The following is a 15273-nucleotide window of genomic DNA, read 5'->3' as shown; positions in this document are numbered from 1 at the left end:
TTTCTCAAATGCAATCAGCAGCTCTGTAATGAAGCAGACTGCTTCACAGTTTCCACCTGGAATTGTTTTGACAGCAAGCTTCCCCCCTCCCCTTTTAAGCCCAGGTAGGTGTGTGTGTGTGTGTGTGTGTAATTAATATTGAAGCCAAAATGGTTGCAATTGCAGCCTTGTGATTCTGTGAGCCAGCCACAAAACACTCTCATTTTCTCACAACCGCACCCCTTGACATCACAACTTGCACAAATGCCCCGGAGCCTCCATGAAATACTGCCCTCCAGTCCCAGCTCTTGTGCTAATCCTGACTTCCAATTATTGGTTGTAACTTCTTCGCAATGCTCAGTCAGCTGCAAGGGAGTTGCTATCGATCCATTATTTTCGGACATGGCTGCACTGGACAGCAACTTTATTGCTCACCACCAGCCTGAGAGCAAAGTGCCTTTAACACTCCCCCCCCCTTTAACCCTCAGTTATTTATCTGATCACCCTTGGGAGGGATACAGCTTGAACCCCACATGAATTGGATGTCCATAAACCAGCCACATAAGATTGGCCGCCACCAGAGGTACAATATGTGGCTATTATCCATGAAAGCTAAATGGAACTTCCATATATATAAGGGCAATGTACTGAACACACAATGGAAAAAGGATGTTGCCCAATTCTGGCTGGTCCGTTTGGGAAAGTGAACTGGCCCCAATGTATGGGAGTTTCTGTTTCTTCGGATTTTGATGGGGGAGAGGGTGAATTATTTTGGCACTAAACCTAACAGAGGAGTGACAGCAACAGTACAGTTTCATTTTAGGGCAGCTTGGCGCGATTTGGTGCCCTCTAGATATTTTGGACTGATCAGAATCCAAGCCAGGGCTGTTTGGTCTTTTCCAATTTTCGCTTCCACAAATCTAAACTAACATGAAAGGAAAAATTAAGGAGAGTCTGCCTCTGCCCACCTTCCCTGTTTGCTCATGAACTACTTCTGCTCTTCTTTCTCCTTCTTCTGGACTCTAAAGCCCCTTTAATGATAAAACAGAGGCTGGTAAAGTGCAAGATCCGTCACCCCCTAACTGTACTGTGTAGGCTAAGGATTTTTTAAAAAGCTTTTCCTTTGGAATATTGACCTCCTACAAGTGAGTTTGTCACCTGGTATCAGAGCAAGCAAACCATTGGAGACAGCCTGGAAACGTCAACATTGCCTACCCCAGGTGTGTGTGTGTGAAACAACAACATCGCAAGTGAACTAGGCATACATGCAGATACGAACAACACTGCATGCTTTGGAGACGGGAAAGAAGGAGGCATCAACCTCTTGACCAACTTCTACAAACGGCAGTGGTTAACTGGAAAAATACAACAGCTACTCTAGCATCAGTGTTATTAGGAGATGCAAGAGTTTTATATGCTACTTTATTTCTAAGCACAAGAAGGAAGGTTAAAAAAAAACTAGAAAAGAAAAGAAGAGAAGAGAGAAATGCTAAGTTAAAAAGGGCTAGATCTACATCCAATGTTAGGGTAAGAGCACTCCAGGAGAAGGAATTCAGAAGCACTTACGTGGCGGTGGAGTGCCTGCGGTTTCCCCATGGTTGGAACACAGATGAAAAGAAAAGACAGACACAGACCCCAAAAAAAGAAAAGATGTAACAGAGATGAAAATAAAGGAGGCGATAGAACAAGGCACTGGAAATTTAAAACAAGCGAGTGTTCCTTGCATTAGGGTCACATTTTCCAGGGAGGCAGGTTAAGATTACCAGAGAAGAGTAAAAACTGGGCAGCTACAGAAGCACAAGAGGGTAATTGTGCTCATTTATCTGTGCACTAGATAGTTTGTGGGGACAAGGAGCACAACTAGCTTCCAAGGTAGAGAGGGAGCAACTGGCGGAGTGGGAGAGTCGCTGTAACCTCTGGTCTTTGCTGCAAGGCCCTGGACGTAGCAGGAGGAGCACTGAGCTGAACAGGCATAGGAAAGGAGGTGTGGGTTTGTTGCTGATCATTTCCAGGCACACGCGAAGAACATTGGTTGGAGAAAATTGGGAAAGGGATATGAGGAAGCCCATCCAAACATGAGCAAGCTGGCTACGTAGAGGCTTGAGTGAAACTGGGAGCAGAAAAGGGCTTAGATCTGGGGCAACCATGTATGTGTATGTATGTATGTATATGTGTGTGTGTGTATGTATGTATGTATGTGTCACAGTGGCCGGAGTGGACTACTTCAGAGTAACGACGCTACGCAGCTCTGCATTTTATTCTTTTATTGGTGCTGCGTATTTACAGTGCTCAAGTCATTGCTATTTACACGGAGCGATGTTGTCAGTCGGTTTCAGAACCTCCTAATGGCTTTTGGCGCGTCTTTCTCCAACACAAAAGCTTTGGCAGACCCATCCTCTTGCCCCTCCTCTTCCTGCGTAATTCTGGAGTTGGGGGGATGGGTCTTCCCCCCTTACTTGCCCCTTCCTGTCCCACCTGGGACCCTGGCTCCTCTACCTTGCCTGAGCCTCGGACACGACTTCCTGCTTCCCCACTGGAATCGGAACTCTCCCTGCTTTCCCCTTTGCTCGGGGACGGGCTTGAACTCAGGAGGGGAGGGACTTCGCGATATCCCCTGTCCCTCACATCCACCCCCCTCCCAAGCTCTCCTTCACCCCTCCCCAGGCCCCCCCCATGTGTCGGTGACGACTGGAAGCCTAAAAACTCGGTGCTCTCCGAGCCCGTTGGTGTGAACACCTCCCCCCAGTCCTGCGAGCCCCCCCCTTCCGCCTGGGAGGACGGGAATCCCAAAAAGTCCGTGGCGTCAGAGCTGGTGGGGGTAAAAATGTTTTGCCAATCTGCTCCTTCCTCTGACTGGGTGGATCTTGGCGACACCCATACCTCATCCTCTGGTTCCTCAAACTCCGCTTCCCAGCGCCATGGTGAGCTGTTCTCCCGTGCCTCCTCCTCCTCCCCCTCCCTTTCCATGTGCCAGGGCTTGGGTCTGTGGGGAAAGAGGGCGTGAAATTCTTCCACCAAGAATTCCTCCTGTATCTGAGTGGCGGGGACCCATTCATTCTGGGACGGTGGAGCATCCTCCCATGCCATGAGGTACTCCAGGCCCCCCACCCCCCACCTTGAATCCAGGATGGCCGTGGCCTCATTGAGTTGCTCCCTGCTTTCCCTCTCCCCCCCTCCCTCGGGGGTTTGTTCGCTGTCTCTGAGCCTGCTGCTTTCCCTGTACGGCGACAGCAGCGATCTATGAAACACTGGATGCACCCTCATGTCCTCTGGCAGTGCCAGCCTGTATGCCACCGGGTTGACCTGTTGCGTGACCGTGAAGGGGCCCAGCCATTTGGGTGCCAGCTTTTTGCACCTCCCTCTGGTGGGAAGGCCCTCCGAGGACAACCACACCTTGTCCCCCACCCTGATGACCTCCCCTTGTCGCCTGTGGCGATCTGCCCCCTTTTTGTACGCTTCCTTGGCCCTCTCCAAGTGTTCTCTGAGCTGCTGGTGCACCGTCTCCAGTTCCTCTGCCCAATCCTCAGCCTGTGGGCCCTCCTCCTCCTCCTCCCTCTCCCTCTCTGGGAAAGATCTGAGGTCGCGCCCGTAATTGGCCTTAAAGGGCGACACCCCTGTGGAGACGTGCACTGCATTGTTGTAGGCAAATTCTGCTAGCGGCAAGCGATCCACCCAGTCCGTTTGCCGCTGGCTGACGTAGCATCTCAGGTACTGCTGCAGAATGGCGTTGACCCTCTCCGCTTGTCCGTTGGTCTGCGGGTGTCTAGCCGTCGACAAGCTGACCTCCACCTGCAGGAGGTTCATGAGCCGCCGCCAGAACCTGGAAACAAATTGGCGGCCACGATCCGAAATAACCCTTAAAGGTAATCCATGCAGTCTGAAAATGTGATCAACAAACAGTTTGGCTGTCTCTTCTGCCGAGACTGCCCTGGCACACGGTATAAAGTGACACATTTTGGACATGAGGTCCACCACCACCAACACTGCAGTCTTACCCCTGGACGAAGGCAGATCTGTGATGAAGTCCATGGACACCACTTCCCACGGCCTGTGTGGTGTGGCTAAGGGCTCCAGCAACCCTGGTGGCGCTGCTCTGACCACCTTCGCCCGCTGGCAGGTGGTACAGCCCCTTACATAGTCTCGAACATCTTCCCTCACCCCTGGCCACCAGAAGTGTCTCATGACTAGGTGAGTGGTCTTGTCCCTTCCAAAATGCCCCGCTGTAGGGTTGTCGTGCATCTGCTTGAGGACCGTACGTCGAAGCTGGGTGGTGGGTAGGTACAGCGCACCCTTGTAGAAAAGCAGCCCTCTGCGTTCTGCAAAGTCTTTTGCCTGCTCCCTCCCCCCTCTCAGTTCTCTGAAGATGCGGTTGGCAAATTCATCCGCTGCCGTCAGTGCTGTGAGTTCTGCCTCGCTCACCACTGCTGCTCCGCAGGACCATGCCGACGGGGGGAAAATGTGCCTTGGGGCTGGTGGCGCCTCCTCCTCCATGTACTCTGGCTTGCGGGAGAGGGCATCCGCCCTGACATTCTGCTCTCCTGGGATGTAGTGTATGGAGAAGTTGAAGTTCGAGAAGAACTCCGCCCACCGTATCTGCCGCTGGTTGAGCACCCTGGCAGTTCTCCAGAACTCCAGGTTCTTGTGGTCTGTGCACACCTGGATGGGGTGCTTGGCGCCCACCAGGAAGTGTCTCCAGTGCTGGAACGCCGCGTGGATCGCAAGAAGTTCCCGATCAAAAACTGTGTAGTTTCGCTCGGGCTGGGTCAACTTCCTGGAGAAGAAGGCACAGGGTCTCCACTCTCTGTTGGCGTCCAGTTGCAACAAAATGGCGCCCACAGCCTTATCAGAAGCATCTGTTTCAATGCGTAGGGGCGCGTCCTGAACCACGTGGAACAGGTTCTGGTCTGAGGCGAACACCCTCTTGAGGCTTTCGAACGCTGCTTGCGCCTCTGGTGTCCACCTGAACTTCTGCTTGCCTCTCAGGCAGTCAGTGATGGGAGCCGTAACTCGAGAGAAGTTCTTGATGAACTTCCTGTAGAAGTTGGCAAAGCCTAGTAGGCGTTGGGCATCTTTGCGCGTCCTGGGGCTGTGCCAGTCCAGGATGGTCTGCACCTTGTCCTTGTCCATTGCCAGCCCCTTGTCTGACAGCTTGTAGCCCAGGAAGTCCACCTCCTTGGTGTGAAACTTGCACTTCTCCAGCTTCACATACAGGTGGTTCTCCTTCAGGCGCTGTAACACCTCCCTGACGTCCTTCACGTGCTGCACCGGGTCGTTGGAGTAAATAAGGATGTCATCCAGAAAGACCAAGCATTTCCTGAAGAGTAGGGACCCCAGGACGTGGTGCATGAAGGCCTGGAAGCATGCTGAGCCCCCTTGCAACCCGAAGGGCATCACCAGATATTCAAAAGAGCCCAGAGGCGTGAACATCGTGGTTTTCCACTCATCGCCTTCCCGGATCCTGATCAAGTTGTACGCCCCCCTCAGGTCTAGCTTGGTGAAAATCTTGCCTCTGCGTGCCGCTGTCAGGAGATCATCCACTCTGGGCATGGGGAAAGCCACTGGCTCTGTCACCGAATTCAGCCGTCTAAAATCCACCACAAGACGGCGCTGTTGCGTGTCTTTCTTGTCCACCCAGAAGACCGGGCTGCCCCCTGCTGCCTTGCTTTCTCTGATGAACCCCCGCTTGAGGTTCTTGTCGATAAAAGCGCGCAGATCCTCCAGTTCCTGGTCTGACATGGCGTACAGCTTGGCTGGGGGTATAGTTGCCCCAGGCACCAGGTTGATCTGGCAGTCAAAAGGCCTGTGTGGGGGCAGGTGGTCGGACTCCGCTTCACTGAAGACCTCCTGCAGGTCCCAGTATGGTTTGGGTATCGCCTCACCCCCTTTGACGTGCATGGTGGCCACCGTGGCTATCGGAGGCCCCTCCCCTGGTTGGTGCTGCATGCAATGTTCCAGGCAAAAGTCCGATCCAAAAGTGATGCATCTCTGATGCCAACTTATGGAGGGGTCGTGGCGCGCCAGCCAGCTCATGCCCAAAACGATTGGGGGGTCTGAGATGGTGGTGACGTTGAATGCCAGTGTCTCTGAGTGCCTTCCAACCGTCATTCTCATGGGGGGGGTTTGATGAGTGATGGCCCCTCCCAGCAGCTCTCTGCCGTCAATGGTTGCCACGTGCAGAGGAAAATCCAGCTGCAGAAGCTGGATCTGGTGCTCTTCTGCAAAGTTTCTCGAGAAGAAGTTGGCTGAGGCACCACTGTCAATTAGGGCGAGGACCGTCAATGGATAGCCATTTGGGAGCGTGAGCGTCACTTCTAGAACCACTCCTGCTCTGGGAGGGGTGGGCTGGCTCTGCTCCTCTCTGTGCGGGTGGGTGGGCTGGGGCTGTTGTCTGCTGACTGTGCCTGGCTGCCGCCCCTTGTCTCCTGCAGCCAGGCTTTCCCGTTTCCCTGCTGTGGTGCTGCGTCAGTGGGGGAGGGCACAACCGTTCCCGCCTTTCCTTGCCACTCCCTGCGATGTGGGCAGTCTCTGACGAGATGCTGGGGGGAGTTGCAGAGAAAGCAATTCCCACCCCTTCCCTCCTTGCGTCTTGGCGCCGCTGGGGTTTGAAAAGCCCGCGCGCGCGCGCTATCAATCTGCATGGGTTCCTGGTCCTGACTGGCCCCAGGCGTGGCTTGAAAGGGTTGTTGAGGGAGTGGCTTCTCCTGCGACCGTGGGAACCAAGCCCGCTTTGCGCGCGTTGCTTGCTTGTCGCTCCATCTGGATTCCTGCCTCACCCCCACCGCCAGAGCCGCTTTGCTCAGTTGATCCATATTACTGGGCTTTGGACCTCTCGAGAGCTCATCCTTCACCTCCTCATGCAACCCCAAGTAAAACGCCGCTTGCATTGGGGCAGACTCCAGATCCCACCCCAATCTGTGCACCAGCATGGTGAATTTCGCCCAATACGCGCGAACTGTCATATTTCCTTGGCGTAAATTATGAAGTTCCTCCTTAGTCTGGTCCATATGACTATCGGACGAATACATCGTTTTCAAACCTTCTAGAAATAGTTTGACATTCTTCATGCAAGGATTCCTTGTTGCAATTAACGGTCTTAGCCACTCCCTGGCCGCCCCTGTAAGGTGCTCCACAATAAACGCTACTCTGTGCTCATCATCAGGGAACTCATCGTGGTGCAGCTCAAGAGCATACACAATCTCAGTCTCAAAGCCCTGAAACTCCTTCGGGTCTCCATTGAACTTGCTTACTAGGGTCCCGGCTCTCCTTCCTGGCAGCACTTGGACTTGGGGTGCCCCTCCCGCCTTGTTTTTCTCTGCATCCAGCTTGTTTTGGAGGTCTACCGCCACCGCCCTTAAATGCTGCTCTTTTTCCTGGAGCTCTCTCACCTGTTCCGCAAGTTGTAGCCGGTCGTCCTGGACCTTCTTAGTCTCCTCTTTAGCTGCCTTCAATTCTCCCTGCGCCTGCAGCGACAGCTGTTGCAGTTCTAGCTGGGCTTGCTCAGCGATCTGCCGCCACTTCTCCGCCTCTGACACGCTCATCCCGGCAACTCCAAAGTAGCCCAAAAATGATTAGGAGGTTGCTGTCACAGTGGCCGGAGTGGACTACTTCAGAGTAACGACGCTACGCAGCTCTGCATTTTATTCTTTTATTGGTGCTGCGTATTTACAGTGCTCAAGTCATTGCTATTTACACGGAGCGATGTTGTCAGTCGGTTTCAGAACCTCCTAATGGCTTTTGGCGCGTCTTTCTCCAACACAAAAGCTTTGGCAGACCCATCCTCTTGCCCCTCCTCTTCCTGCGTAATTCTGGAGTTGGGGGGATGGGTCTTCCCCCCTTACTTGCCCCTTCCTGTCCCACCTGGGACCCTGGCTCCTCTACCTTGCCTGAGCCTCGGACACGACTTCCTGCTTCCCCACTGGAATCGGAACTCTCCCTGCTTTCCCCTTTGCTCGGGGACGGGCTTGAACTCAGGAGGGGAGGGACTTCGCGATATCCCCTGTCCCTCACAGTATGTGTATATATATATATATATATATATATATATATATATATATATATATATCCCATTTTGCTCCATGTCATGTTACATTTAATCATGGTTTAATTTTTATTACAAGTCTGAAAACAGCTCAGCTTCCTCCACTTGCCCCTCCAAAGAAGGAAGGAACTGGAAAACGTGACAACTCAGTATGACAGACGTACAGGTCCATCCTCACATAGAGGAGTGCCAAAATCCACAGCAATAACTTGCAGTTAGCTCTCGCTTGTTCACTCTGAATCCTGCCCACATCCTACAAAGCATATGGTGCACAAATGATGTGGAATTGTAAAGTAGGAGCCACAGCAGAACATGCATGCTCCCAAGCACGTACACAGCTCTGTGGCATCCTGATTCTTGCGCTTAACTCTTCTTCCAGTTAGATGGAAGTTTTAAGGTGTTCCAGCAAAATTTCTCCGTCTCTGACAATTCAATGAGGCAGAGTATATAATAAGAGTCAAGACAGGCCAAAAGATACAGTTGTTCATAGAGCACAGGGTTAATTTACAGATCATGCTGCCACAAGCAGCAGTGATGCCTGCTCTATTGGTTGGCTTCAAAATGGAATTAAGACAAATCCAAGAAAGTTGATAAGTCTTTTAACGGTTACTAGCCATGATGCTAACACCAGGGTTGGAGACAGTGTGCCTCTCGGTAGCAGCTGCCAATGGACAACAGAAGCAGGCTACTGCTATCCTTCTAGCCCTGTTTGCTGGCTTCTCATTGGGGCATTTGTTTGTCCACTGAAATGGATTGAGGCATGTGTGGGTGGGTGATGACGGCAACTTGTTGGCCCAGGCAAAGTAAAAGGATTGTCAGTTTGGCTCAAAACTCAACCAACGCTTCATAACAGAGGAAGTTCGGATATTAAAAAATCACCTTTCTACCCTTTCCCCACCTTTCTACCAGCTGTGCCAGAAAAAAGCTGGATCATTTCTCTGTCGCTTACCCACAAGATTGTTATGACATGTGCCAAGTTACAATAAAGGAGTGAGGGCTAGTTAAAAAAGAAAAGAAAAGCCATACCACCACCCCCAAACAATCAAACCCCTTATTTCCATAACCAGTCGCTGGGCTCGCAGCTTGGTGGGAGGAAAAACAAAAACAGAAAAGACCATTGGAAGACAGAAAATAACAGAAGTGGGTCGATGTTACAACCTGGTGAAATCAGAGAAATCTGGACAAATGTTTTGGGAAAGATCAGAATGAGACCTGCAAGAGGAACAGGAGCCATCCATGCATGGAAGGGAGGCTGCAAAGAGGCAGGGAGAGAAAATGAAGGACGTTTGCAAAAAGCAAGGAAGAACAGAAAAGCAGGGGGTTACTTACGAACTGGCTGTGTCTTGAACTCGGAGGGAGAACTGATTTCGCCTGCGCCTTTGCCATTGATGGCAGTCAGACGGATGGCATACCTTGTTTCTGGCTTCAAGCCCATCACAGTGAACACACCCTCCGTGTTGGCTATTCCAGAAAAGAGATGAAACAAGCAGAGGAACGTTTTAATCTATAACAGAAAACGGTTCATTGCACAATCAACAACACTATTTCCTTGGGTGTGCAGGACCTGGAGAGAAAGGAGCATGGGAGGAATGGTGGACAGAGAGGAGACCTGCCATCCTCACCTCAACAAAAGCTTTTTTTCATGATACAATTAATATGCAAGCTTTATACTAACAAAGATCTCTCTGATCACCCATGGAAAGGTTGCTAATTTTTCACCCCTGAACAGGGCTTCTTAATAAAGTCACAATTCAGAAGTTGGAAAACTCAAGTTGTTACCTGATGTTAAGCTCCTCTATACAAAAACACACAGAGATGAAATTCTACTCTATCAAAGATAGATCCTCTTGTGGTCCCGCTATTTCTCCGTGTCATGCTCCCACAGAGTCCAAAACTAACAGTTTCTTCATGGTTAGTCAATAGATAAAGGGCTGATCCACGCTTGATGGCAAAATCCCAACTTTCATGTTCAGTGGGTCCACTGTGCACTTCCTATTTTTGCCCTGGAACCCTTTCCCAAAACCTCATGTTTATTTGTCCACTTTTGGGTTGCACCTAGTCTGATTTTTTTCTGAGTTTATCCGCCTTGCTCTGCCCACTGTGCTTATCAGGACTCAGAGCAGCAGGACACACTAGGTTTTTGGGACTCAATGCTCCCTCCTCCTTCCCTGTTGTTAAGAGGGGTTGCTAAGGGTGCTTCGTGCTTCCGGACGCATTGCTCCTTCTTTGTCCCTCTTTATTTGTCCCTTTTATATTTAGCGGACAGGTTTTCGCAGTTATGACATGATAGAATCAGAACAGAAGTATGAGTGTGGTGTTTTTTGGTTGGTTTTTTGTTTTTTCATAACAGGGTCATTCGGAAAATGAGGTGGAAATCCTGGGTCCCAGTCAGGCAATAACCAGAAGCATGCAGTTCAACAGGGAAAAACTCCTAATGAAAAACTGAACAGTTTTTGGGGGAGGGGGCATAGAAAGGAAGGGAGGAGGTGAAAGAAGGCTTTCTCTGCCTGCAAATCTGTGGAAATTTTGAAGACAGTTATTCATGAGCCCTTGCAAAATCAGTTTTTCAAGTGGGCCAAATCTCCCTTCAGAATTTTCGCGCAACAGTTAAGATAAGATTTTTGCGAGAAACCTATGGCACAGCTGCAGAACAGCATTAAAAGTTCTTGGGCATGGGGAAATTAATCTGTGCACAAGTCGATTAAAACATGGGTCAAGCAAATGTATTGCTATGAGGTAGTGGGGTGCAAGACACTCTACATTCCTGGGTCAAATAAAAGTTGGACTTAATCAATGTTTGCGAGTTAGATTGCGACAAACACTGAACACCTGGATTGTTTTAACATGTCAGGCCAGCCTGGTGACTGCTAGCTGAACGTGGGTTGTTAAGGGGACAAAGACCAGTGATGACCCATCAAGAAAGCCACCAGGAGGGTGAAGACTGTGCCCATCCTCCAGCTGTCTGTCAGTGGGCAGAGACAAAAAAAAATGGGTTTAGGATTTCTGTTTGGATGCTGTAGGCTGGAAGGGACTAGTTTCACCAGGTTAGCGGTGATAAGGAAGAAGGAAGGCGAAGAATACTATGTGGGCTCACTGGAACAGGCTGTAACAAAGAGAAAGAGAACATGGCTGATGTTTTCTGTTCTTAAACCCAAGCCTGCTGCATCCGTGGGAGAAGCAAGAGACCCTCTTGGAATGTGAATGCTCTCCATCTAAACTCAGGTTGTACATATGTGTAAATAAACCATATATCACAAAGACATCACAGTCTCTGCTGGTTGGCAGTACTCAACACCCTACCTTCCTTAGCATCGTACATCCTGGAGTGCCAGTCTTCCTCTCCCCGCGCTCTCCACTCTGCCTTGTACCGGAGGATGGGAACTCCGCCGGTAGCCTCAGGTTCATCAAATTCCACTTGGGCTGTGCTTGAGTAGGGTTCCACTCTCTCAATGGAAGGTGCAGATGGTGTATCTGAGACAGGGAGGGAGGTGGAACAGACTAATGAGGCCAGACAGGGCAGGCTCAGGGCAAACTTGCACACATAAAAAACTTTACAGTATATGCACAGTATATTTTTGTGTGGTGGTGACCCCACCCCCTCCACTCAAAATGCCTCTTTGAACTGAGCATTATTGGGAAAAGAAAATAGTAGCAAGTTTCACCCCTTGAACACTGTTTTGCGCCTTACTCATCTCTGACACCTCTTACCCCCAAGTTTGGGCTGAACCTCCAAATGTTTTGTGCAGTCCTAGAAGAAACTCTACATGGGAATCACTGTAGTAGCCATAGTTTAGGGGCTAAGGTCTTTCAAACTGGGTGCTCTACCAAGAAATTTGTGAGTGGTCAATAGGAAACCACTGAGCAAGCTTATAAGGCAGCACAGTTTCATTCAGAAAAAAAATGGGGGAGAGCAAAGTTTATAGATCTCATGTGTACCTCTGAGGGGCACTTGGATGACTCACCTGCTTGTACAAGGATGAACTCTGAGGACTCCTGACCAATCCGGTTGACTGCTGTGCAGTTGTAGTTCCCAAAATCATTTTCTGAGTCTGGTGTCACCTGCAAAGGGGAAATTGATCAGGAGGGTTAGAGCACCTTCCCTACTCAAAAAGAATAAAGAATTTGGAGTTTTTTATTTCTTTAAAAAAAAGACTGTTACAAATTACAATTACAAATTAATGAGGGAGGATTTGGTATTCAGAATCCAGAGCTATATCATCCTGCTTACTTATTGTCAAGCATTAAATACTGGAAGCCAACAACTGATGTTAATTTTCTGATAATTTTCTGATACTAGAACAATTGGTTAAATCTTTTAAAATAAAAAATCGTGATGACTTTTTATAGATATTTGTTATCAATAAATCAGTTTGATATGCAGATGTTAAGAAATGAAGAGAATATAGAATTGGAGGATCCTGTATTGCCGAGACAATAGGAGAGTGTTTTAACCTCTATAACAAACCTGTCAGTGGACCTTAAATTATGACATACAACAGAAAATAATATTTAGAATTTGTTGGACTCCACTATGTTTGCACAGAAAAGGACTGTCTAAGACAGCATTTTGTTGGAGATGTAATAAGGGTAATACTTCTTTAAAGCACATGATTTTATAACGGCCTAAACTTACTAAGTTTTGGGAGAAAGTAGTGGATTATATAAATATGTGCGGGGGGGGGGGGAGCTAATTTTTTCAGAGGATAATAGTCTTTTGAACTACATGCCTACTATATGGAATTTGACAACAGGGCAACATAAATCAATTCACTGTGCCCTTACTATGTGTTGCCAAAAGACTGATATTGCTGCATTTGAAATATAAATGTATGGCTTGAAGACCAGGACTAAAGACCTGCATGGACAAGTATGATGAAATTTGGAAAATATAGTAGATTAAAAAGTGTCTTAGAAATAACCTGACCACTGGGCCATGCTGGGTGGGAGAGGAGCTGCAGCCACAGACCCCGACCCACTGGCTGTATGCTGAACTCCTTTCACCCTTAAGGAGAAACAGGTGTGGTCAAACCAAACACCCACCCTCTGTGATGAAGAAGAGATTCTACATCCCCACGAATATGTATGTGCCCCAGGTTCCTTCTTACCAGGGAACTGTATGTCTCACCTCCAGGTAACTGGCAGTTGGAGTGTTGTAGATCCTAATGTTGCTATAGTTGGAGCTTGGCAGCAGCTGCCCATCCCGGAACCAGGAGATGACAGCGCTTGGGTAGGCAAACACCTCACACGTGATGTTCACCTGGTTGCCTTCCCAAGTGTAAACGGCAACAGGGCCCTGTAGCTTCGGGGCATCTGAAACAAGGAGAAAGCAGTATTTGGAAAAGTCATGAGCAAGAGAGAGTAAAGAGCCCCTCTCTAGATGTGCTGCAACATTTCCTTCTCATACCTTCCCAAGTGCTAACAGCTACCCTTCTGCTCAACACCATGGAAAGATAACCAGTTTACAATTCTAGCTTCAATAGTCTGCTCCTTGTGATGCCTTGGGACAGATTTGGTGCAGCCACCTCGCCTTGGAAAGGGGCTGCAGGCATGGCAGATAATATAAACTTTGTGGCCCTAACTATGGGTGGCTGCAGGCAACTGAGTCTTTGTCCAGCAAGTGTTGCTTTCTGGCTGCTGGCTGTCGAGGGGAATCAGATGGGTTTAGAAATCCTAAAGAGATCTAAGTAGCCAGAAGTCCTTTGCTGCTAAAGACTGATAACATAAGAGCAGAGGCCCTTCTGGCCTAGAATTCTGTGTCCAATGTTAGCCAGCTAGAAGCTTCTTAAAACTCAGAGGAGTTAATGAAGGCAACAGCCCCACTTTACTGTTTGTGACCTATCGTGTTATTCAGAGCTATACTGAATGTGAAGTTCTCATGCAGCTACAGCAACTTCTCACTCCACCACTGTGCCCCTTCCATCATCACGACCCCCTGCTTGTTACACCCAGAAAGCCATGCCCACCACTACCTCCCTAAAATTCTTCCCTCCTTCCCTCCACACATAAACATTCTGTGGGTTTGGCCCCCTGGGGAGAAGAGAGGGCAGTGGAAAAAGGCAGAACCTGTACAACGGGAGTGGGAGTGGTGGTGAAATGTGCCCACTTACATTGGACTTCCAGGTGCATGGCTTGGGAATCTTGCCCTATGGTGTTGCTGGCTATGCAGATGTACTCCCCAGCATCCGTGTACTGAATGTCTTTCAGCGTCAGAGAAGATACCCGCGCATGGCTGCGCACCACAATGCGCCCATCCAGGGTCTGGCAGGAAAAGAGAGAAGAGTTCAGAAGATATGGAAGATATGAGCAGATGAAGGTGCATTCAGAGAGCAGGGAATGCTTGGAAATCAGGCTGGGATTTGCTGGGCATCATTTACCCTATGTCCATCATTCAGACCTGGAATGGAGGAAGCAGTGGCCCTCAAAAGGTTGATGGACTCCAACTCACACTATCCTTGACCACTGGTCATGTTGGCTTGGGCTGATGGGAGATATAGCCCCCAAACATCTTGAGAACCACATGTTCTTCACTCCTGGCTGAGACACTAAGAGGCTGCCAAATGCATTCTGCTTTCCGGAGGTCATGATGCTTTCCTTGCTGTCTGACCTAAGAAGTTGAACTGAGCCAACAAAAACCTGCTTAACAACACTGCTTTGTTTTCAGGGTGCAAAGTTGCACTCCTGCCATACGAAGGTAGGAGCAAAATAGACCCACTGTGCTGACATCCTGGTCCAATTTAATTTCTAATTAATTTCTCCAACAGCTGTTCACAGGCAGGATGGATACCACTATCTTGTCTTTCTAGCACTGAGCTGAAGGAGAGTGCGGGAAGACATGGAAATGCTCCTGTGTTGCACAGGCAAATGTCTGGAAAATGGCAGCACTCATCATACAGTAGCTGCAACCAACAGACTCACGCTCCAACAAGAAAAAATAGCTGTAAACTTGGCTTTCAGACAACCCTAGAAATGTCATGATGCTTTGGGTTCAGTCTTAGCAATGACAAAAATATTAGCAATGCAGGGGAATGAGGTCATTTTGGAGAGCAACTGGACTGGACTCTGTGCTATGCAGCCAGCAACATAGTATGTATCTGGCTTCCAGACTTTCACACTGTCCTGGTTGCTGCAGCTGAGCCTGGCTTAACTGCAGCTCCAGACAGGTCTTGAAATTCCAGTGGTGACACGTCAGATTCCTCTCCCAATGAGGCTGATGCCATTTTGAAGGAGCTCCTTCCTGGATCCAATTCTCTAGGCTA

General features: G+C 49.2%; 1 protein-coding gene across 8 annotated transcripts in view; it reads right to left on the bottom strand.

Moving 5' to 3' along the window:
• Positions 1 to 15273, bottom strand: part of NCAM1 (neural cell adhesion molecule 1) — a 228459-nt gene that overhangs the window by 50299 nt on the left and 162887 nt on the right. For all 8 annotated transcript variants that reach the window (XM_060268501.1, XM_060268495.1, XM_060268496.1 and 5 more), the window contains 5 exons: positions 14125 to 14275; positions 13143 to 13327; positions 11980 to 12076; positions 11318 to 11488; positions 9347 to 9478 (listed from right to left, as the gene is read on the bottom strand). In XM_060268501.1, coding sequence (XP_060124484.1) covers positions 9347 to 9478; positions 11318 to 11488; positions 11980 to 12076; positions 13143 to 13327; positions 14125 to 14275 — 736 coding nt within the window. The remainder of the gene's footprint in view (positions 1 to 9346; positions 9479 to 11317; positions 11489 to 11979; positions 12077 to 13142; positions 13328 to 14124; positions 14276 to 15273) is intronic.

The sequence above is a fragment of the Zootoca vivipara genome, chromosome 15 (genome assembly GCF_963506605.1).
Source record: "Zootoca vivipara chromosome 15, rZooViv1.1, whole genome shotgun sequence".
In the NCBI taxonomy this organism is placed as follows: Eukaryota; Metazoa; Chordata; class Lepidosauria; order Squamata; family Lacertidae; genus Zootoca; species Zootoca vivipara.
The sequence above is the reverse complement of the archived record's forward strand: the minus strand, read 5'-3'. Positions and strand labels throughout refer to the sequence as shown.